The 25,567-nt window shown below is 41.1% G+C and overlaps 1 protein-coding gene across 1 annotated transcript in view; it reads left to right on the top strand.

The window, feature by feature from the left end:
* Positions 1-25,567, top strand: part of PKHD1 (PKHD1 ciliary IPT domain containing fibrocystin/polyductin) — a 433,351-nt gene that overhangs the window by 228,957 nt on the left and 178,827 nt on the right. The window contains exons 50-51 of the mRNA XM_007451921.1: positions 8,919-8,984; positions 15,547-15,675. Coding sequence (XP_007451983.1) covers positions 8,919-8,984; positions 15,547-15,675 — 195 coding nt within the window. The remainder of the gene's footprint in view (positions 1-8,918; positions 8,985-15,546; positions 15,676-25,567) is intronic.

Below are 25,567 nucleotides of genomic sequence, written 5' to 3'. Positions count from 1 at the left end.
CAGTTGGCTGGCTTTCACTCATTCCTTGACCACTTCTAAGCAGACCGTCTTTTGTATTGTTTGTGTGCAGCCCTACCACATCCCCCCAGAGAGGAAGTTTTAAAAAAATCACAATTATCTTCATTTCCTTCATTTAGCTCCTTGCTGTGTGATTTAAGATGCCTGACTCATCTTTGACCCAGCCTAGAATGGCAGAGAGCAGAACCCAGGCATTCTGGCTCCTGGCTGTGACTCTCTCCACTAGAGTGTGCTGCCCACTCAATAATCATGGGCCACTGACCCACAAGGGTCGGGGGTGCCAGGCAGTGGTGCAGGAGAAAATTTCTCACTGGTCCCCATGACAAAGAAAAAAGTTCCACACATATAATATTTTTTGACTCTTGCCTTTCTCTTCTTTACCAAGGCAAGTTTTGTCTTTGTTCAGCAATGTCTTTACAGAATGCAGCTTCTTTGGAAAGCTCATGGCCAGAGTTTAGGGCTTCGGGTTTTAATCAGTGGCTGGCTGGCTATTTTACCTGGGGCATGGAATTATAAATTCTCCATGCCTCCGTGGCTGCATCTATACAACGAGGTTAAGAATACTTACTTATCTCTTGGAATTGTGGTACAAAACACCCAAACATCTTCAAGTGTGATTAGCATGCCGTGTTATTTTATTACACATTTTCTCAATAGATTATTTCTCTAGAATGTTTCTTTTTTCCTGGAAGGTGGTCAATCTCAGGTGCCTTGAATTCCATATACCTGTCATAACTTGTCTGAAAGAATCTCATTCTACTTTCCTTGACTAGCTTTTGTAAGATAACAGATTCATGATAACATGGCGTATATGATATATGGGCCCCCTGATTGAAACTTAATGTCACTTAAGCAATTGTTACCCATAGAAGAAGATAACCTTGCTGATTTAAGAATCTTTCTTAAGGATATTGGTTCTAAAGACTTTCTAAAGCCCCTTAGACTTCTGCTCAAGGAGCCACTTACAAAACAGACCACAAGTGAAGTCCTTGTGCGCTATAGTTTGTGGTAGGATCCCGGAGGGGCAATATTTGGTGTGAAAAAGTATCATGAATGTCAGTGGTGAACTGCAACTTCTACACCATGCTTGCAAACGGGTCTGACTGTAACACAAGTGTTCCTTCATATTGTCAAACTTGGAGTCAAATCCAGAGAGCCCATTTTTCAGTCTCTGTGATTGGATTCACTAGCACTCCTGTCTCTGACTTACACAGCCAGTTTCCCACTGCCTCTGTCCCTGTTGTTTTCTTCCCAGGGATGTTTAAGTTCGTGGTGAACTATTTTTATTTTTTAGTTACATTCACGCTATGAAATAATTAGTCAGCTAATTAATCTGGTTTACAAGCTTTGTAGGATTCTTCAGCTGTCAGTCAGGCCCAGGCCCGAGGCCTACATCTAGTCTCAGCTCTCTTGCCCATGTGATTCCCGTTGCCATGGCTACTGGCTACATCTGCTGACACCCCACTCTCTATTTATTGCTTAATTAAGAATTTCACGCTCTGCCCTTATCTGCCTCTAAGAACAAGCGCATACTGTTAAGAAATTCCGAATTTACGCCCGGGCACAAGGAAAGCCTTTCTTGCGGGCTTGGCTGGATGGAGCCTCTCTAACGATCTTCTCGGCGTCCCAGCCGCCACCCTTCAATCAAAAATCATTAAATGGGGCAGAGATAATGAGCATGCAGCGTATCAAAAGCAGGATGTTTGCTTGGTCCAAAGGAGGAAAAGCTGCTAGGCCCCATGCTCTGCTCCACTTCAAAGGGAGATGAGACCCCCTCATCACTGGGGCCTGATAAAGCCTCATTTGTTCTGGGCTTGACTTATGCAAAAGGTCTGGTATGTCAGAGTCCCATCTCACAGCCGTGGGCTCCCCCCACCTCTTGCCTCCACCTCCACCGGCCCCCTCCCCGGCCTTCCACACACTCGTGTGTCAGCACTTAGGCAGCTGGGTCCCCCAAAGCATCAGGCGGAGCGTGTAATCACTGACTCCGCGCTGACAATGGCCACTTGTAGGGGGGTGGCCAGGAGGAGGTCTTCATCACAATAGGGACACAATTATTGCAGCTGCTAGGGAGGGCTATGCTTCTTCCTGTAGAAACGCAATAGGACTTGCCCAAAACAGGAGGACAAGGCTGGGGGAGGTGGTGGGGGTGAGGAGGGGTGGAGAAAACACCCTTGAGTTGATTATTCATATTCTGACTCTTGGAAGCCTGATGCGGAACCGGTGGGGTCCCAGCAGCTGTTCCTGCACAGTTCTCTTCTAATAATTGTACATTCTGTCCGGGGTCAACTTACTTTTGACCCTGTCCTTTTATATTGGGAAGAGGCTCTTTAGGGAAAACTGTTGGGTTATGGCAGTGTGCATTAAACACTCACAGCCCCCTTCCTCTTGCTTTATCCCCTGCCCAACCAGCAGCCGGTGGGTGATAAATTCCTATCAGATGCTGAGCCATTCACACTTGCCCCCCCGCCCCTGCCCGAGTTCACACAGCAGAGATGCAGCCAAGCTGGGATATTGTGTGAGGCGGCAGCTGAGAAAGTCCGCCTGCTAGGCTTGGAGGCTCTCGTGTACCACCTTCTTCTGATCAGACTGAAAAAAAAAAAGACACGTCTAGCCAGGCTGGTCAATGCTTGTTTCCAAATGTCCCCCTCACCAGGATAAAGGCAGGCTGTTTGGCAAGAAGCCGGGGCTCTTGTCTATGAGGGCAAGTGGGCTGTGGATAGAAAGACAGATGGACTTTATTGTCTCAAAAAAGAACTCAAGTCACATCACCCAGAAGGCTCAGAAAAGATGCTGTTAACTTGGGAGATCCTGAAAATAAGGCACGTTTTCCTAAGTTGGCAGTGAGGCGAGCAGGAATTCGGCCCAGGTTTCTCTTTTCTCAAAGCGCTAAGGCACTGGGATGGAGCAGGCTGCTGCCTAGACCCTTCTGTTCTTCAGCTGGTCTAGGAGACCCCATGCAACTCCTTGAGAAGGAATCTTGTTAGGTTCTAATGAGAGAGGACTCAGCTGGCTCCCCAGAGCTCTTTGGGAGGATTTTATGAACAGAGCAGAATCATAATCCTTTGAAAATCTGCAGCCATTCCCATGCCGAGGCCCTCTAAGGCAATCTATAGCATTCTAGTTAATAAATTAATTTACATTCTTATAGAAAACTCATTCCCCAAAGATCCCCAAGGATTGGTACCGGTAATATAGAGAGCTGACTTCAGGGAAATGCACGACAAACCTTTATGGCAAAAATATAGAGAACGGAACAGGAGCTGCGGATGTGAAAAGGGATTTTGCCTCTCAATTACAAGCAACTTCTCCAAAAGGAGAAGGAAGGAAGAAATGGAGAAAAGGAACGAAAGAAGGAAGGAAGGAAAACTCAGGAATCAGAATCAGATACTTTTTCAAGGAATCACTCAAGATTAAGGAGCTAATTCTCAGCGATGCTGGTGGCTGGCCTCCGTTCACACAGGTCATGGGTGGTATAACCAGTATCCTGACTTGGCTTTTCTGACTCTATTTCAGTGTTTTTTCTAGTATACTAGTGTTTTGTTTTGTTTTGTTTTAATCTAAGCTTATGTACCTACCCACCCTTGTAAACCAGTTCTTCTTTCTCTTGTTTGTAGGAAAAAGCTGTACTTGTTAACTCCTCTGTGTTTCTTGAACTTTACATATTTGAGTACCGCCTTCACACTTTGTCACATCCTTATGCCTCCTGTGCTATTACTTACTTGATTTTTTTCTTAAATCAATTCCCACACTGCCTTATTTTTAAAACCTGTCTTTTTTTAAAGCAATATTATCCATAAAATCATGGGTTTAATGACCTACTTGCTTTCTCTAAAACACATTAACATTCATAACTATTAAAATAAAACTTTTATACTACTAAAATTATCACATTACATTTTATATTTTGGAAGTATACTTTGGTTTTCAAATTTTTGGTATAATTGATGAAAAGTAAGAATTGTGAATATAAGGATCTCTCTCTCTCTCTCTCTCTCTTTTTTTTTTTAACCTGAGTTCCTTTCCTCACTTGCTAAGAATACCTGCCACTTGCTAAGAGAAACTTTTACTCACAGGTTTTTACCTGTGAGTAAAAACCACATTTTTAAGAGTAGAGTATGGAAAAGTTTGTAAAATTCCTTCAAGAAGTGTTTTCTAAGTGTGCATCATGGGAAAACAGCTGGAATGCTTGCTCCCAGGTCCCCCGGCCCCGGAAGTTCTGGTTCTGTAGATCTGTGCAGGGCCCAGGAATCACACACGCCCTGTGCAAGCATGGCAAACCTTGCTCTGAGTCAGAATAACAGTTGTTACTGTTCTCTGAGTTAATTAAGAAGGTTTAATTGAGCTAACTCTCAGGACTGGTTAATGCAGATGTATCTCTCAGCATCTTGATCAAGTTCTTTTACTCTTAAAAAAATTACACCTTTTTGTGAGTGAATGTTATTGGGAATAATAGAAGACTCACAAGTGTTGGAAGGATTTTCATATCATATTTCTGTGAAAGTCTTGAAAAGATCCTGGGTGACGAGGTCAAGGTCACTCAGTGGCTCTCTCCGAGAGGCTGGAATCAGACAAGAGTGGTCCTGTGAATCCAAGCTTTAGCTGCTCAGGGACCAGTTGACAAGAAAGCCTTCTCTGTGGCTGAGTGAATGAGGCTCATTTCTGGGGAGCAAGAACTGAACAGGGAGGGAGAAACAGAGCAGGAGGGTGCAGGAGTGTGAGAAGAGGTGGAGGTCGGGGACAGGGCAGGTGAAGATGAAAATGCAGAGAGAGGACCAACCCGACAGCTGGCCCATGACGATGGCCCTGGAACTGGGTCCAGGGCCAAAAGAGAGGGAGAGCAGGCATGAGTCAGGTGAGACTGGAACAACTCACAGGCACAGAAGCAGTTGCTGTTTCCAGTTCTCTCCACGTGTAGTTAGTAGCTGACTCATGCTAGATAAATGTGAGCTGAGCGAGAGGTCCTAATACGTGTACAGTCCTCAGTGGCAAAGTGAGCATGGGGATCGAGTGAAGAAGAAAACAGGCAAGGGATCTATTCCTAAGATACCAGCTGGTTTTTCTTTTTAGGTAAGCAGGTACTCTCTCCCTCCAAAATTCCAAGAGAAAATGGGACCTGCCCTGGGAGAGAATCAATTAATTTTTCTCTTCCCTGGGGCCCTCGTGAGGACAAAATTTGCCAACACATCACTCTGGCAGGCATGAGAATCAGATCCACATGAGTAACTCTCTTTTCTCTCACCGGGAGCCATTTTCTTACACGTTTCTCTCTTTCTCCTAGATGTCTGTGTTTATAGCAAGCTTAGATCATGTAGCACTCATCAGAATAATTTGGCTATAATTGACCCAAAGGCTTCTTTTCTTTTTGAGGACCAACCAGATATTCTTACAATCTTGGAAGGATCAACGGCAGTGAGGCTCCATTGATAAACAAAGGAGATTAACCATTCTCATATTACAAATACAAAATCAGAAATCATAAGCACTGAGAAAGCATATGTACAATGTCACAGCTTGTATTAGGCTCTTAAACTCTTCCTGAGTCAATACCTTTATTCTCAAATGATTTTTATCCCTCTTGGTATTTCTCCAAATTGAAAATGACACTGCATTTATGCTTTTATAGAGTCAAAGCACTTAGCAAACTTCAGCGGATCTGGTTAAGTTGCTTACAGCTCCAAATACTAGGGCTTATCGTGATTAGGTGCAGCTGTCAAAAGAGTGAAAGCATATTTTTGGGGTTTTGCTAACTGGCTCCTAGAATAATGAGCCTGTCGTAATAACGGTATTGATGATGACTAACACGTATTGTTCATTTGAGCCAAGCGCTATGCTAAGCACGTTACCTGGATTTTCCATTTTTCTTCCCAATCACCCTATGATGTAAGGCAGTACAATGATTCCCATTTTCAGAAGAAGTGAGTGAGGTTCAGAACTTGTCCGGTGCCCGCATCTAGGACCTGGAAGACCCAAGATTCAAATCCAGGCTGTTGGATTTCACCCATGCACTTCCCGCTCCGTCTCTGCGGTCTCTCTCTGCCTAGAAGCGGTGTTTGGGAAGAAACAGCCCTCTGCTCCCACGCTCAGAACCAGCCTGCAGGGGGCCTGTGGTATAAGGAAATCAGGCTTTGCTAATCTTTCCTGCTTTTGGTGGTGTTGTTCCATTTCCTGTGATACTGAAACTGCTTCTCTTCTCAGATTGAATGATATTCACACACCTGCTTTAATAAAGTGAACAATAGCTTTTCAAAGCATGTTTCAGGTTCAGTGTCTGCTTTGGGGAAGAGGTTGTTCTGGAGGTGGGAGCCATTTGTGTACCTGTAGAGGCTGAACAAAGTCAGCGTCCACCCAGATCAGCAGCCACCGGTGCCGAGGTGCTCGCTGCTCCAGGGAGCCTTGGTTCACCAGGAGCAGGGCCTGGGTAAGGGCTTTGATGGATGAAGGAGAGTGGGACAACCTGTACTGGGGGTCGGGTATGTCCAGGGCTCGCCATTTCAGTTTTCCAGGCAATCATCATTTCTGCCTGTCATGACTACATAATCGTCATAACTACAGTTCCTGATACTGTACTGGCTGGCGGTATCCTTTCCACCCAGGGGATTCTGGATACATTGATTATTTTCCCTCTACTTCAAATTCCCTCCTCTATATAGTGGGGAAAATGACGTTTCAGTCTAGTTGATTTACAACGTTTTGTTAGTTTCTGGTGTACAGCAAAGTGATTCAGTGATACATATATATTCTTTTTCATATTCTTTTCCGTTATGGTTTATTACAAGACATTGAATATAGTTCCCTGTGCTGTACAGTAGGTCCTTGTTGTTTATCTATTTTATATATAGTAGTGTGTATCTGCTAAGCCCAAACTCCTAGTTTATCCCTCCTCCCCACCTTTGGTAACCATACGTTTGTTTTCTATATCTGTGAGTACAAGGATAATATTTTTATAACATCTTTAAATGAACTGACTTCCCTTTCCAAATGATTCTTGGAATTTTAAAAAAATTTACCTTTCTTAGAGTTTGATTCCATTACAATATTTTATTCCTTTCTCTTGTACAAGGGTATTCTATTGTTACAGACTTTTACATGTTTTTAGATGTCATTTTGCCATATTCCCTTTCTCTTTTCTTTCTGATGGAACCTATCTTTTTTACCATTTTGTCTTTTGCCTCCTTTAAAAGGGTTAATTCCTGCATCCATTTGTTTAATTTGTCAAAATTGCCAGTTAAGTTCTGGCATACAGAGTAGAGCAGTATAAATTTAGGATTTCTGATTGGTCCATGAAAATGAAGTATCTACATGTCCAACAATGTCTAGTGTCTTAAGGTACAGGAGAAAAGTCCCTCCCTCAAAGATTTAAAGACAGAGCTAAGGACTGAGACAATCCTAAATTCACCACAGTTGATGCACAGTGTGGTATTTGCTCATTTGAAAGAGAGCTTGGGCTAAGTATCACTGTATGGTTTTAGAAATGCTTTTAAACTTTAGAAAATGCATAGTTCACTGTGAGCAGAAGTGGATGAGTTAGACATTATAGAAAAAAAGAGATGTGAAGCTGGTGGCTTTATTATTAATTACTTTTATTATTTAAGTTAGAAAAGTGGGTGAAATTTGCAATAGTATAAAGAAACAATATAGGTAAAGCTTTGGAAGTGATGATAAAGTAGAGCACATAAAGAACATGTTGGCCATTCTACCTGGTCAAAAAAGTGTGTACAGTGGAAGGAGAAAGCCACAGACTCATGCATTTTATAATGGGAAAAAATTTTAAATTGAAATATAGTTGATTTACAATATTATGTTAGTTTCGGTTATACAGCATATTGATTCTGTATTTCTGCAGATGATACTCCATTATAGGTTATTACAGAAAAATTTTAAATGAGAATAATGAACAAGATAAGAATAGAATCAGAGAGGTCTCATCATGGGTGTTTTGGGGGATTATTTTCTTTGTAATGTTCTGAAGCTTATGCTTTGTGATTAGAAAGAATGATCCTAGGTCTACTCCATTCTGTGGTAGAGGAAAGGGTTTAGGGCTCCAGGGAGAGGCAAAAGGAGAGCATGGGTGGGACCAAGGCCCCAAGGCAGCAACCTTCAGCATCATTGGGTCCTTCGGTGGTGGGAGGTGCTGGCCTCCACGGCATCGAATAAGGCAGAAAGGTAATTAACCACTAAGAGACAAGGTGTTACTGAAAAGTGGAGTTCGCGCACCTGATTACTAATTAATCAGGCGTGAGAGCACCTTGTAGATGCATTCACTATTTAATTACAGCAGCCTCTCTTGGCAAAGGAGCATATGTTCCCAGCTTAATCTACTGGTTTATACTGACATCAAATTGTCATTATCAGAAAGAATCAGGCCTTTTGATTATTTCCACTAATTTATTGAACGCTTAAAATTAATGAACCCCAGTCCTTTTAAATGTGCTCAGTTGGTTTGGAAGATGGGAGGAGAAGCGGGGTGGGGAAAAGGCTTCATTAAAAGGACAATTTGTTTGGATAAAGATAAAGCAAATACATTTCATGGGTGATCTGAACTCTACTGGTGAAAAATATATGAATTCTAAAAGCTGAGCCTTCAAACTGATGGAGGGGAAATAGGATATGAGGGGTGGCCTGCTCACCAACACTGGCCTCCAAAGAACATATGGTGAAAGAATTTTTTCCCTAATTATTTATGTGCCAATTCTTTTGGAAAGCTCACTGCAAATAAAACAAATCAAAATCAAATATTGGAAATCAATTGTTAGACTAACAAGGACTTCATTTTTTTATTTTGAAAATTTAGTTAGGTTGGGGAGAATTTAGCACAAAGCCATCATTCTCACACATGAATATCTTTCGTATTAAGATAATCTTTGTATCACATCCAAGTTACGGTTTTTTGTGTTCAGTTTCAGGTGAAGGCCAAGTTCAAGTAATTCTCCAGGTGAGGGAAGGTGTGGCGCCAACTATTTCAGGTGAGTTTTAACTCATCAAATAGAATTGCCTGGTACAGCAGAACGTCCTCCAGTCATTTTACATATTCCTCCCATCATACTGTTTGTAGGGCAAGTATGAGCCCTAATGCTTTTATGTCTGACAACTCCGTATTGTGTCACCCCTACAGCTAAAATATATGTCTGCATGTCAAAGAAAGATATAAGAATTGGTGCATTTCAAAACATAGGAAAGTAAGAATTACAACATGTAAATAAGCACATTTCATGAATTATGGACCATATGTGCACACAGGAGTCCAGATCTGCAGATGAGCCATTAGGCCCCCACCAAATGGAAAGAAAAATTCAGGGTATCTCAAAACTGTAATTGTTCCCAGTAATTTCAGGAAATCAGGGTAAACAAATCCTCCCCATAAGTCAGATGGTTCTGTGAAATCTTTCTAACTCATAAAAGCTAAACTCTCAAAGACTAAATGACTCATAAGCGCCTTCTAATGTATTTCATTGTCTGTTTTTGTTTACCCTGAGTCTGTTTAACTATACATTTGCAGCCGGGATAAATCTTTTCAAAGGCTGAGTTTTCCTTTGATTTCCAGTGGCATTTTTGTGTTATGTCAGAGAAGAGCCCGGGCTAATCAGAAAATGATCTAATTTCTCCATTTAAATTAATAAATAAATGAGGTTAAGGTATGGGACTAAAACTGTATGTAAACTAGAAGTACCGACGATGACCTCTTCATGCTTATTGGACCGAGAAGGGATTCTTTGTTTTTATATCTGTTTCTGAGCTGCCATAGCCTTTGCTCTTTCTGTCCCTAGTTCTTTATCACTTTTTTCCTTTAGGTGACTCAAAATGCTTTGTTGAATGCCTCTCATGTGAGGTGTGGGAGGTGACAACAGTGAACAAGATAGAATGGTCTTTGACTTCATGGGGTCTTATGGTCACTGGGGAATGTCAATCAAATGACTAAATAATCAAGAAATATGTTTCCTTTAAAATAACTGTTACCAAAGAATAGTATCTTACATCTCTCTCCTTTCTGGATGTCCTGTGTTCAAATTCCCCTGAGAAGAGATACGTTTGGTTGGGTCAGCCCCTATTTTGTAGAGAACCTACCTGTTGGGGGAGCTCTCATGTCAGGCCCCCTCAGAGGATACTGGACCATCTGTGGGTGGCCATTCTGGGTTGGGCAACTTGCGTCAGCATGACGTGCCTCTCAGCACTTAGTGCGAAGATTTCTGTATTAAGGACTCTTTGGAAGGACACTGTGGGTGGCTGGAATCCAGGGCTTTTCAGCAGGGGTCAGTTTAACTGGGAGATGCTTCACTTGGCTTGTCAATTACAACATGCTGAATAAATAGAAAGCTGATGCTTCATAGAGTTGTAGAATTTTAATAAGGGAAGGAACCTCACAAGCTGTCCTATCCAATTGCCTCATTTTACAAATGAGGGCATGGAAGCCTAATCATTAAATAGTTTACTTAGTCACATCAGTAATCAGTGGTTGAGCCTGGATGAGAACTCAGGTTTCCAACTCAGTTCAGTGTTCTTTCTGTTGTACCATGTAAACCCTAAGGTATTCAAATTACCTTTTTGGCATATATTAACTTATGAGTTAGATTAAAATTAATTATTTGTATATATAGCCAATTTTCCTATCTTATACAGGTTGGGACAGAAACCTCCTAAGACCCAGGGAGTTACAGAACTAGTACATTGCCATTCGTTATACAAATATTTATATTATTAATATGGTTCTAAGACATTGCTTGATTTCTATCGTGTAGGGTATAAGTGATAATGTCAAAATTTAAATATGGCATGTCTTTTGTTTAATGGAGAGCTCTATGAAAAGTAGTACAATTTTTGCAATATCAAAAATTCTTTGACAAAACAAGAATGGAATAAATAATGGAGTTCCATCTATATGTTGACCGATTCAGAGATACAGTGAATATGTAATACAGAAAAAACATTTTGGGTTGAGGTGTTCTGCTATAGGGCCTTTCAGCTCACTCAGTTAGTTGAGGGTTTATTCTGTGTACAGGATTGTGCTGGTCATTATGGGGACCTGGTAGACAGGATACTCCAGAGGCAGCAGAAATTAGGGTATACGTGGGCCAATGCTGGGAAGAAGCAGAGGAGGTGGTGCTGATGAAAGTTATTGTATGGGTGCTTAGTGGGTTTGGGGTAAGGATGTATGCTAATTTGGGTGAAGATGGTACCCAGGTTTCTGAAGACCCCAATGCAGGTTTTTCATGCTCCTCCAACACTGTGGCTCCATTGATTTCCTCTTGGTGTCCATGATGCATTATAAAAGATGGGAGAGAGGAGGAGGGTGAAGCAACCCACACTGGGGGAACACAAAAAATATTTCTGAAGAGCCTTTACCTCAACCATGTTGTCTTTTCAGTGGGGGCTAGTTGCAAATATTGTTGACAGTCATATAAAAATATTCAGACGATCAGATACTGTCTTTGTAAATTTGCCATCACTTTCCCCACAGATCAAGTTTATTTCCTTTTCTCTGGTCTCTGGATCTGTTAGCCTTTCTCCTGTTTAAACTCATCCCATCCTTCTAACATCTTCTGAACTTTGTTTTATCAGCAAATGACTCTTTGTCACCTCTCAATTAAAAAAATCAAATCAAAACAAAATTCATTGACCCTAAATCCTCCTGTAGTTTATATCACTCCTGCAAACTTCTCAAAATACTAGCCTCCTCTTGATGTGGAGCCATAGAATGCTGGGGTAGATGAAGGATTAAGGTGGAGAAGGCAATACTTGTCTCACGTACCAAGTTGGAGACCATCTCAAATGGTGGCTGTTGTTGACTGACAAATTTGAGAGGAAAGCAGGGTGAGGGCTCATCACAAAGGTTGGTCCTAACCAAAATTCATGGACTCCAGTTTCAAGATAAGTCTAGCGTATTTAACGGTTGGGAAGACAGATCAAAGGCTGAGGGTCTCAAATCTTAAGGCTATTCATTCCTTAATGAGCTTTTTGCAGGATCAGACCCAGCGTCTTCCCTTCCTTACTTCCAGTGCATTCCTCAATCCACTGTAATCCAAGTGGTTGCCACCTCCATCACTCCACTGGGACCCTCTTCATCTTGATCACTATGCTCTAGTTGTCACATTCAATAGCCACTTCTTATTCCCTCTCTTATTGGAAATTTGCTATTAACAAGATCACTTCTACTCTCTGTACATTCTCTATTTCTTAGTCTTCCAAGACACTCCTCTCTTCTGGTTCTCCATGTATGCCTCTGATAGCTTTAACTCTTTAGGCTTCTTTTCCTCCCCTCTTCTTTCTATATTAAAAATAGTCATCTAGAAGCTTGATTTTAACTATATAGACATCTCACAATTCTGCAGGAGACTAAACATGTCCTTGTCCATTAAGGGTTCTTATTTTAAGGCAGGATGGTATAGAATGATCAAATTCATTCATCACAACGTTGCTTAGAATAGCTACCTTAAGATTTAGTTTGTTCAATTAAAGACAGTTTCAACCTTCCCATAAATGAGGGTGAAGATGACAAATGTGAAGAATGTTTGTTTCCAACATCCGTGATACAAAATTGAAGCAATTAAGGGTTTTTGGAGCTTGGAGTAGGGTTTTAAAGAAACTGGTCATTGCCTGTTTGAAATATCACTGGAAGTAAGAACATCTTTTTCTGGACTTTGTGGTGTTAGTGGCCACCTCAACAAATACCCCCACCCTATCCCCACCTGGGTATTTAGGGTATAGTATTGAAAAGGAGACAAAACTGGGAGGAAACTTAGAGAGGCATTATTGGTGTTTATAAAATATTTATTTATTTATTTATTTTTTGCGGTATGTGGGCCTCTCACTGTTGTGGCCTCTCCCGTTGCGGAGCACAGGCTCCGGACACGCAGGCTCAGCGGCCACGGCTCACGGGCCCAGCTGCTCCGCGGCACGTGGATCTTCCCGGACCGGGGCACGAACCCGTGTCCCCTGCATCGGCAGGCGGACTCTCAACCACTGCGCCACCAGGAAAGCCCAAAATATTTATATTTCTTATTTTATTTTAATTGAATTATAGTTTATTTACCGTCATGTTGTGTTAGTTTCTGGTGTACAGCAAAGTGATTCAGTTATATATATATATATATTCTTTTTATATTCATATATATATTCTTTTTCACATTCTTTCCCACTATGGTTTATTACAGGATATTGAACAAATATAAAGTATTTCTGAAGCCTCTTTCTGAGTAGGGTTTGTTGCAAAACATTGCCTGGCTTCCATGGTGTGGGGTATATTTTGTGTTAATTAAATTGTCTAGGATTTCTTTTTTGTTTTTTTAACATCTTTATTGGAGTATAATTGCTTTATAATGGTGTGTTAGTTTCTGCTTTATAACAAAGTGAATCAGTTATGCATATACATATGTCCCCATATCTCTTCCCTCTTGTGTCTCCCTCCCTCTCACCCTCCCTATCCCTAGGATTTCTACTTGACCACAACCCATGTACTTTTAAGTTATCCCGGGGCCCTAATTAGGCCACGACCACTGGAGAGTTGGGTCAGGTAGACAAAATAGTCAGGTGTTCCCCGTGGTTCTGACCTTAGGCATTTTGTCTTTCCAAACTGTAGTCCCCTGGAGCTCTCACAACCATCCTCAGATTTTCAGATATGGCCTCTGGGGTGATAATGCCAAAATCCATCTCTCGGACTTAGAGCTCTTTCCCATCCTTCAGATTCACAGCCATCCCCTGCTTGCTGTGTATCTCCACCTGGAGGCTTCAAAGACACCCCAAACTCTAAATGGCCCAAACTGAATTCGTCGATGTCTGTCTTAATGGGCATCTCCACCTGACACCACACCTGCTGGAAACCCAGGGCTTACCCTTGGCTCCTCCATCTTTGTCACCCTTCCCACTCTGACCTCTGGTTATTCCTCTAGCCCTACCACTTGCCTCTTTCCAGCTCTGTGACTCAGCAACACCAAACTGCTTATAGTTCTTCCACGTGATCTCTCATTTCTTGCTACCGCACGTGCTCACCCCTCTGGAGTGCAGACTCTCACCACACACCCTCACCCACTTCACCTGGGTAGGTCCCAAGCCTTTACAGTGCAGCTCAGATCTCAGATGCTTCTCTCCAGGAAGCCTCCCCTGGCAAGGTCTCACTCCCTCCCTTGGTCAGGTACTCCCTTTAGCGTTCTGCCCCTCCAGTATTTACTTACATACTTACACAATGCCAGTTGCTCCTTGGGAGCAAGCATGACATTTTATTTCTTTTTGCATCGCTGTTTTTTAGGACTGTTCTGATGGAGAGGGCACTCATTATTTATGCTTGTGAAATTAGCAAGTAATAGATGAGATTCCCTCCCTCATCATGTGAGTTCTTGAATCTCCTAGGAAATCTCCCTAGGTGGAAAAGAAAATATTTTTCATAGAACAAATATATTTCCCCTAAAAGAACCTAATGTCATTTATGGTTTAACTTGAACTTCTTAAGTGAATGGTGAATAAAAGAAGATCTGTACTGGAAGAAGAGAGTTTGGTCATCTGTGAAGCTTTTCATCCTCCACTTTTGAGACAATCTCTCTGCCCTTCTGACTCTGTACCAGGGATCATGTTCCAGAAAAGAATGTGTGGGTACATTTCACATTGGCGTGGTATGGTCCCCACTGGAAATTATTAGATTTCTGCTACAGTTTCTTGAAGAGGCCAGTGGGATGGTTGAAAAGAAAATGCCACTTGATCATCAGTGGCAGAATCAATAAAAACCAGTTGTAACTTATGAACTATATGTAAATTATTGCAGTGAGAGGTGTTCAGATGATTGCCCTGCCTTTAATACGCATTAAGAGCTGTGAGAAAATCATACCCTTTGACTTAGTGATTCCATTGCTAAGATTCTATTTTAAGAAGAAATCATGATTACTGACAGATTTTCACAGAGATATTTCACACTGCATTCTCTATAATTTGAAAAGAGAGTGGACAAAGCCTAAATGCCAAACATTAGGGATTAAATAAATTGTGGGCTTTTCATGTGATAGAATATTATGTAACCATTAAAATCATGTTTACAAGGAGTTTTAATGACATTACAAAATGCATGTGAAAAACTGCCAAGTAAAATAAGAACTGAATGTAAAATTGCATGTTATAGGATCTAAATTATGTAAAAATGCTGAGAAATTCTGGAAGGAAATACAAATAAAAGGTTAATGGCAGTTATCTCTAGGTGGTGAGATAGTAGACAATTATTATTTTTCTTTTTCTTTCTATATTTGCATTTTCCAAATGTTTCGTGATAAACATATGTTGTAGTATTTATAGTAAAGGCAAAACACAAAAGTTTAATAACAAAAGTAGAATATGTTTTCCCTAGAAGTGGAGGAAGTCTTCTAAGGATTGAATAATTACCTTCTTTATGCCTGATAAATGTTTTTATGGAACGTTATAAAATATCTAAAGGCAGCTTCTTTGGGAAGTGAAAATGTCACCAGGATCCTAATATAAAGGATAGAATTTGTAAGTTATCATAGTGAATCAGATTTTCATAGTTACCCTTGCTATCTTCCTTTTGTTTTCTAGTTTCTTCCTCTGCACCTGAGTCAGTTTTAAAATGGTCCCTCCCCAAAGCATGGGAAGGCATGGAGAAGGGCTGGGGAGGACACAGCGGTACCATTCCAGGCCCTGGGGATGACGTCCTGATTTTACCCAGTGAGTGAAACAATCTATGGGGTAAATAATCACAGACAGACTGAACTGTGCCAATCTAATTGGGGATTATCTGTCATTTAAATATATTGAACAACACAGTAAAGAATGTGGCAATAAATAGGCAGTTATGTCTACCACTTTCTCTTTTGGATTATTACAGGAGAGGAATTTCATAATCCAGTAAAAACCAGAAAAAATAGTTCAGCCTACCTTCATTAAAGGTGGGATAAATGGTCTCCATGCCAAAAGGAGTTAGACTAATCCACTAGCTGGATAATTTTTCTAATGTGTCAGAGAACAGATTTACAGAAAATTTTAGTATCCTTATGTTTGAAAGACACAGGGTATATGGAAAGAAGCAATTTTCAAATGCCTCCTATCTTTTGCCTTTGTGAATCTTTTAAATATAGGACTGAGAAGAATGACAAGGTCTTCTGTTGCCTTGATTTTTCAAAGATGATGGAAAAGGAACAGATAAATCAAATAGAAAAATAAAATTATATCAATCTATCAGCTACCTAATCTATCACCTATCTATCCATCATCCATCTACCTAGAACTCTCTTTTTGTTTACATAAGAAGGGAAAGGTGATTCCTCAGAGGTACGGAAATACACACCATACACACCATACTTACAAAATTCTTCTTTCTTAGGAGAGAATTCTTGAAACTACTAGAAAATTTCCCTAGCCCGAGAAGAAAATGTTTTTCATACAACAGATATATTTCTTAAGACGTATTTCCATTTATGGTTTAATTTGAACTTCTTAAAGTAATACTGAATAAAAGAAGATCAGTACTGGAAAAAGAATATTTGGTCATCTGTGAAATAAATGTCAGCATTTGTTGACAACTAACAATATTTGGGAATCGTTCTCCATATATTAACTAGTTTAATCCTCACAATAGCTCTGCAGTACAGGTAATATTATCATTCCCATTTTTACTGACAGAGAAACAGAGGTCCAAGGCAGTTAACTTACTTGCCCAGGGCCACACAGTTTGCAATTCAGCACAACCAGGATTTTGAACCAGATGATCTGACTCCAAGTCCTTATTCTTAACCAATTAAGTACATTTCCTTTCTAAAAGGACTAAGGGTAAATGAAAAGAGTGGTGGTGTTGTTTGCTTTATTTACGATGGGAAATGAAGGCAGAAAGGTTAAAACGTGCTGACCACCTTCTGGGCATTGGTGGGGTGCACATTGTAACTGCACAGAGACGTGAGGACAGAGGGAGCGGGCTGACCGGTACAAACTTAAACTGTTATTATCATCCCACCCCCTTATCATCCACCTCTCTCCATGGAGGATGGAACTTTTTGAATAAACAAGCTCATGAGTCATTCCTATTTGGAAAGGAAAAATCTGTTCTGCCTCAGCCTTCTTTTAGATGAATGTAGCCAGTGGATTGGCCCTGGGCTATGGATTTTCCCACTGAGCAAACTGTTTCCCCCACTGCATGCAGGAAGCAAGAGAAGCTTTTGAAGGTTGCCAAGTTTTTTGTATCCTTGGGACCTTTATGCTGAGCGAGGAGCAGTCTTAGCTGTCTTGCTTGGCACTGCATTGACTGTATCCACTGTGTGTCCTGGTTGCTGGGGCCCCTGGCATTCTCCATCATCCTTCATTCCTTTGTTCATGGTCAGCTTGTAAGATGGACCCGAGTTCTCCGTGAAGCTGCTCTTAAAGAGCACAGATCAGTGCTCTGGAAAAAGGCGGCAGGGGGATGGGCGGGCACAGATACTGGATGTCTGAAGTATCTCCCACTTGGTCCTTCAGTATTATTGTAAACATTAGAGAAGTTAAAATTTTAAAAATCTGCAATTATTGTTCATTATGTAGTTTTCAGTTGGAAAAATAAGGGAATGAAAACAGATTTGTAATATATAATAAATGAAGTCCTTACTTCTTGCTGCCTCTCTCCTCGAAGAAGCCCTAATTCCAGAAAATTATCTTATAGTTGCCAGTGTTTTAATCTGTTCCGTTTAGTTTGGGGTCTTTCTTTCTTTCTTTTTTTTTTTTCTTTTTTGTGCGGTACGCGGGCCTCTGACTGTTGTGTCCTCTCCCGTTGCGGAGCACAGGCTCCGGACGCACAGGCTCAGTGGCCATGGCTCACGGGCCCAGCCGCTCCGCGGCATGTGGGATCTTCCCGGACCGGAACACGAACCCGTGTCCCCTGCATCGGCAGGCGGACTCTCAACCACCGCGCCACCAGGGAAGCCCTAGTTTGGGGGTCTTTTGTAGGTGCTGTACTGGCTTTACTCTTCTGTTTTGATTTTTTTGGCAAACCCTGATATTGTGACCTCTGATGGACCTTGGGACTGAATTCATCTCGTCTTTCTACTTGTGGTTTTACCTTCTTGACCTTTCTGGTTGTTCTGGTTTCTTTCACTCCCTGCCTCCTCTGAAACAAGTCAGTTTGTTCACCCAAGTCTGGCACAAAAGAGACACCGAGTATTGCTTGAATGAAGCGCATTCTCCATGCCGCATCCATAATTTCATACCAGAACTGAATCTTTGGATTTCACAGGATCGACCCAGTACAGCTATCAGATTTTACAAGTCTGTGGAAAGTAATGCCTTTTCCTTTGAACAGAGTCCTAAGAATTAAGATGTTCCTGATGATGGCAATGATGGGAACAGCAACTATAATTTGAGTGCTGGGTGTCTGCCATGCACTGCACTAAGTGTTCTACATGGGTCTTCTCGATCATTCCTCACAACTACTTTGATTTGGATCCTGTTGTTATTTTCCTTTCTATAGCTGAGGAATTTGGGACATAGAGAGGTTAAGTAACTTGCCCAAGTTTCTCCCAGCTAATAAGTAAAAAGGCTGGCCCAGGAAAGCAGACAGTTTGATTCCAGAGCCCTAACTCTTTACCATATATATATATTTAAAAACTCACCATTCCTGGGCTTCCCTGGTGGCGCAGGGGTTGGGAGTTGGCCTGCCAACACAGGGGACGCGGGTTCATGCCCCGGTCCGGGAAGATCCCACATGCGGCGGAGCGCCTGGGCCTGTGAGCCATGGCCACTAAGCCTGCGCGTCCAGAGCCTGTGCTCCGCAATGGGAGAGGCCACAACAGTGAGAGGCCCGCATAACGCAAAAAACCAAAAAAAAACAAAAAAACTCACCATTCCTACTTGCTCTGATTCACTCAAATCAGACTCCATATTATACTGAATTTATACTTCTCTACTTCCTGTTCCCATTGTTCCCTTCACTTGGAATTTTTAAAAAATGTATTGAATACCTAGCATATGTCATATACTGTATGTGAGGAATTCAATCTTGCTACATTCTCATTAGGTACATACATGTGGAGAAACTGGAGAAACTTCCCAAAGAGGTATCTGATGCCATGAGCCATTGGTAGAAGTATCTGCTTTGCATCTGGTAGCAAATATAGTTTTAATTCAAGTTAACATTCCTTTCCAATTCAGTTTAACCAACAATAACTGAACACTCACCACACCAGGTGCTCTGATCTGGTGCTCCAGAGGCAAATCGGATACAGCCGTGATGTCAAACAGCTAGTAACTTAGCTGGGTTGATAAAACACATACTAATACTTAATAATACAACAAATAGCTGTAATAAACACCAGGAGTGTTTAGAATCAAACACTTGTCTCAGGCAAGATGAAGAATCAAACACTTGTCCCAGGCAAGATGAAGAGAGATGACTTCAGGGAGGAAGAGGCATTTGAAGAGGACCTTGATAGATGGGATAAGAAACTGAAGGTCAGTTAGGAGACACAAGGGTGTACTGGGGAGGGAGCAATGTTTTAGGAGATACAGGATGGGCTGTTGATGAGGGCAAAGCTGTGTTCACATTTGGATTCTGACATTTACCAACTGTGTGGTGTTAGACACGTTTTAAACGTTTCCGACCTTCATCTATAACATGAGGGTTAAAATTAATATATCATCATGTTGAGGGGGTTAAATGAGATAACATCAGCACACATGACTGCTGCGTGGAGTGTTGGCAAAATGGAATTATTGATGAACGCTGTGATTTTTAATGTGTCAGGTGCTCTTTTCCTTCATTTTCCCATCTGCCTGCCCCTCTTGGCCTCTGGTATTAGCAACACTTTGTATTTGCTTTCCAATGGCTTATTATTTAATTTTCACACCAACCTTGGGAGCTAAATAGGTAATAACTATTATTACAGTGAAAACCCATTTTTACATAATACAATTTTAATGGAACTGCTGATGTTACAAAATGAAAGTGGCTGGTAAAGAAGATTTAAGTGATACTTTTGAACCTCTAATATAATTTTATGATGTTTTGTGTATTTTAATTCATTAATAAAGGAAATGTGTAGAACATTCCCATCATTATTCAAATAGACTAGCATAATTTCTCAATAAAATTCTTAGGGTAAATTGCCTATTTCCATTTTCTGGGAAATCAATTTTATGGAATGACCTCAGACCCATCCTATTCCATAAAAATAGGACTTTACTGTACTAATAAAAGATATCACTATTTTAAGTATGGTACCATTTTCCTTTGAGGCATTCTGTCTTTATAGACATTGGATTTTGAAAGCTGTAAATTCTTCTTGGTGGTATTATATGGAGTGAGCTGAAGTCATCATGGAGAATTTGCTTTTGTAGTTTAGTTTATGATAACTTTGCTTCACAGAAACAAGTATATCTGATTGTCTTTGCCTCCTAAATACTGGGAGAATTGGTCTAATTGCATTCAAGACATCTTACAGAGTGGGAACAAGTTCTATCTAATAAATCATGCAAACCGCAAACCCTCACAAATGATCCTGCTAACTTGTACTCCAGGTTTTGTCCTGAACTGACCTGCGAGGATTTGATGCTTCCAGTTCTTCCTCTGAAGGAGTTTCAGCCATGACAGGATGACACCCTTTTCTCACAGAGCAGCTTTAATGAAAGGAAAATGTGTTATAATTCCAAGTGGCAGGATTCTGTTTTGAAGGGTACAGATATGATATCATATAGCCTCCAGCATGGTTTTATTTTTGCATGTATGTGTGGTAGAATTCACTGTGTTCCATTTTCCCATATTACTTTGAACTGTCCTTATTTGAAGACATGAATAGAGAAGTACTGGTTTTCTTTCATAATAGTTCTTCTGTTTGTTCTGATTTTCAGGACTCGGGTACTTTAAATGGCAGTGAGGCTCATCAAAGTCCTGGGATGTTCAAAGTCAACAATGTTTAACGTATTTCCTTGTTAAATTGCAAGACGTTGAGGTTGGAGATATGAGTTAAGATGACCATAAATCAGGAAATAATTTTTCTGGGGGAGGAATTTCTATAAAATGTTGAGAGTAGAGCATTACAAGCTTAATATGCTTTTTTCTTACCCGAGATTATAACTGATATAAGATAAGATACAGGTAACACAGAGATTTGGGTCTGCAAAGTCAATTACAAACCAAATACCATAAATATCAGTGTTGTCTCTTGAATAGTTTCAAAATTCTGGTCTTGTCCCATTTGGATGGGACAGAAAGTCACACAAGCCATCACCCCCGTTTATTCTGGATTACTAGCAAGTGGGAAGGGGAAGTTAATTTAAACTTGAGTTACTGGGGTCCTTTGTAGGATGCATGGCATTAGTATGGTGACTGCGGGAGTGTGTGTATTCTGGAAATCTATCAATATTTAACAAACCACCTAGAAACTTCATAGTTTAAAACGTACGTTTTATTTTGTTCACAGTTTTGTGAGGAAGGGCTAGGCTGGGGTATTCTTGCTGGGGTCGTTCACGCATCGCCGTCAATGGTGGCTCGGCTCATCTAAAGGCCCAGCGTGGTTGGGTGGTCCAAGAGAGTTCACTCATGCAGCTGGTGGTTGACACTGGTTATTGGCTGGGAGTTCAGTCAGGGCAGTCAGCTGAGAGGCCTCGGTTCCTCTCCACGTGGGTTTCTCTGTGGGGCTTCTTGGCCTTTCTAACAGTGTGGCAGCTGGAATCCAAGAAGGAACATCCTAAAGCGGAGTTCCCCAAGAGTGAGCAGTCCAAGAGACCCGGGTGAAAGTTGCATGCCTTCCGAGCCAGCCTTAGCAGACTCAGAGTATCATGACCATCACGTTCTCTTGGTCAAGCAGGGCACTAAAGCCAACCCAGATACAAAGGAGGAGAATTAGGCTCTACTTTCATTGGGAAGAAGAGCAAAGAACTTGCAGCTGTCTTTAATCTACCACTGTGTATGCGTGTATGTGTGTAGAGTGTGTGCATGTATGTAATTAAGAGCAGATGTACCTGACTTAATTCAAAAGGTTTGAGAGTTTTAGGGTCTGGTCAATTTGTGCTGTCTTCCCTGTCTGGGCAGACATTATTTAGATTCTGTTGGCTTACGTGAGTCAGAAATTGAAGCACACCAGGAGACAGACTGGTCAAAGGATTTTAGTTTCTTTATTCTCTACTACCTACCCTGCCAGGTGTTATGGTATTGCCTCTTCACTGCCTGAAAGGGGGCTTCTTCAACCCTTGAACGTAACTGGGGACCTGCTCTGGGATTTCTCACCCCGAGATGGGCAACGGATGACAGTGTTTGGGCCGCAGCCTGTGTCCAAATCTCTATGTGGGTGACCAGAAGCCTCTTCTTGGGAGAGAGAGGAGTGCTTTGGGGTGAGGGGAGAAGTGGAGCACGAATATGTTGAGCACTTTGTTTCCTTCAGGGCAGAAATGAAAAGTCTGCAAGGATAACAGTCAACAATTCTTTTACCTTATTTAGAACATGAATGGGAAAGCTATTCTTCCCCACCCCCCCACCCCGGTACGCGGGCCTCTCACTGTTGTGGCCTCTCCCGCTGCGGAGCACAGGCTCCGGACGTGCAGGCTCAGCGGCCATGGCTCACGGGCCCAGCTGCTCCGCGGCATGTGGGATCTTCCCGGACGGGGGCATGGACCCGTGTCCCCTGCATCGGCAGGCGGACTCTCAACCACCACGCCACCAGGGAAGCCCGGGAAAGCTATTCTTTAAGATTATATAAGGGAAGAACAAACAAATATGATTTCAAGAGGTACTCAACACAGAAATTTCAACCAGCATTATTAGCAAATAAAAATAAACAAATAAAAAGAAAATCTGAAAACAGAGATCAAAGGACCTTTAGATACTGTATAAATCTCCTTCTTTTAGGCAGTTTCTTAGAGGTGAGCACAGACCTCCAGGAACCTTGCTTCATGGTAAAGGGTGTTGAGGCCATGTCCTTCCCACGGAAAGGAAACATCAGGATCCCAAGCTCCCTGGAGCGAGTACTTCCACAGGCCTCCCCAAACAGTTCTGAAATGTTTAAGTTAAACTGACTTTTTATATATCCAATATTTAAGAAGGTACCGTAGAAGCTTACTATTTAAGGCAATCTAAGTGCAAAATCCTTTGTGATATGGACTCCTTTGATGAAATGAATGATTGTCGAACAATTTATTTGTTGTATTTGTGGTGTTTTCCCATGAATTTAATTGTATTAAGTAAACATTTATATATATGTAAAATATGGATACATAGAATTGTTGAGCTGGTAGGGAACTTAGTGACACTCAGCTCAAATGAGCTAAGATAATGCAAGTGTTTTCTAAATTGTAGAATCCTATGAAACACATTATTATCATTGCCTAAACATATGACATTTTGTATCAAGGATAAGAGTGGGATTTCAGTCTCCTTGTTTTCAACCCAAGTGTTGCAAATTGCCTTCTAAAATTTATAAGAAGAAATACTGTTGCTTTATTTTTTATATTTTAGATGATTTGTGTCCCTAAAATAGGTTTACATTTGAGAGACACACTGGAGGCTAGGGAGTTCCTTTTAGTTGCAATGACTGTGATTCAAATGGGTTTTTACAAATGAATAGCAGTAATGCCATAACTACCAAGCAAGACCTGTGATAAGATGTCCTTGCCAGGGGTAGACAACCAGGAGTTAAATTTTTTTTTAAAGTATTTTTACAACTGTATATGTTTTCCCCATAAAAAGTAAATTTCAATTAAAACCACAGCAGAGATTTTCATTTTCTGCAAGTGACAAAAGGAACACAATAAAAAAAATATTAAAATAAGTTGATATCCTTTCTCTAATCTCAGTTTGTCAATCTCTGCTTGACTCAGTCATGGCGCTTGTTTCTGGGCTAATTAGAACTTACTTAGAATCTTCTCTTGGGGCCCAAGACATGTAGACCCTGACACTTTATGGCTTGCTAACTTGCTGGAACTCATTGGAGTTTTAGTCTAATTGAGCGGATTTTCAAACTCTTTTCTGTCCTTACTCACCTGAGAAACACACTCATTGTCATAGTCCATTAGTATTAGGATCATAGCAATTTTCTAGAAGGGCACATACTTCCCCAGGGCTTGCGGATCATAATTTGGGTGGGGGGATATTGGAGTGTGAAGTGTGTAGGAGACCTAGGATTTATTTTTGGCACTTACTGCACCTAGAGAATCACTACTTTTATAACTTTACAAACTCCTAACTCCAGTCTCCCAGAAGTGTGACCCTTCTGGGAACTTTGGCTTCTAGCCTGAGAGGAACCTAACAGGTATACCTGTAAAACACCTCTGGTACATTTCTTCCATTGACTTAGGTGTGATCCCTTTGCTACTGTAACAACTTCTTTCTCCATGTGCAGTTTAAAACTAATTTTTAAAGGAGTTATGTGTTATTTTCCTTAGGACTTTTAAGAGTACTTTGACCACCACAGTACAAACTATAAGATTCCTAGTAGCAATAAATGCATTGGTGGTTGCTATGAAAAAATACAAGTATGTGTCATAAACTTGATAAGAAAGGAGAATTGGCAGGACCTGGCATTTTATTAATTGTGAAGGGTAAAGGAGAATGAGGCTGAAAAGATGACTCAGGAGTTTGGGAAGGAAGCCAGTTGGGAATCTGGATTTAGATTTGGTAATCCTCGAAGAGTTGTCTAAGGAAGGCTTGGAGATTGAACTAGGGTTAGAGCCGGCATGGGAGCCAAGAGAGAGATGCAAGGAGGGAGTAGGAGACAATATCTTGGAGGAAATTCTAATTTAAATGGCAGGAAGAGAACCCAGAGAAGGAGCAATCATGAAACCAGGAGGAGAAGTCAGACAACAGAAGGCAAGAAAAGAGTGATACCGAGGTGGTGGAGGTGGTTCATAGTAAACGTTCCATGGAGGACCAGGAGGGTGGTAGTTTAGAAACTGCCTGAGAGAAAACTGTATACTCTCTGCAGGCTCCTACAAATCAAATGCAGAATCTAATGCTTGTCTTGGTTTATTGTTTAACACATCTGTATCGGATCTTTATAAAAACCCTGGTAGAGATCAATGCTTTCAAGGATCCCCATATTATTTTAAGGTTATATTCCATTTATAGTTATTATAAAATATTTGGCTATGTTCCCTGTGTTATAAAATATATCCTTGTAGCTTTTTTTGTACATAATAGTTTGAATCTTTTACTCCCCTACCCCCTACATTACCCCTCCCCTCTTCCCTCTCCCCACTGGTAACCATTAGTTTGTTCTCTATACCTATGAGCCTGCTTCTTTTTTTGTAAATTGTATTCACTAGTTTGTTGTATTTTTTAGATTCCACATATAAGTGATATCATATAGTATTTATCTTCCTTTGACTTATTTCACTTAGCATAATGTTCTCCAAGTCCATCCTTGTTGCTGCAAATGGCAAAATTTCATTTTTTATGGCTGAATAGTATTCCATTGTGTGTGTGTGTGTGTGTGTGTGTGTGTGTGTGTGTGCGTGTGTGTGTGTGTGTATCTCTCTTATGTCTGTTCTGTGGTGTCAGGAACTTGGACTCTATTTGCTCCATTATGTGCTGTTTCCATTCCCAAAATTTCTCTGTGGTCCAAGATGTCAGCTGGAGCTCTAGCCATTGCAACCACATTCTAGGCAGCAG

Source organism: Lipotes vexillifer, unplaced genomic scaffold, assembly GCF_000442215.2.
Source record: "Lipotes vexillifer unplaced genomic scaffold, Lipotes_vexillifer_v1.1 scaffold147, whole genome shotgun sequence".
NCBI classification, from domain to species: domain Eukaryota; kingdom Metazoa; phylum Chordata; class Mammalia; order Artiodactyla; family Lipotidae; genus Lipotes; species Lipotes vexillifer.
Note: the sequence above shows the minus strand (reverse complement) of the source record. Positions and strands in the feature narration are given on the sequence as shown.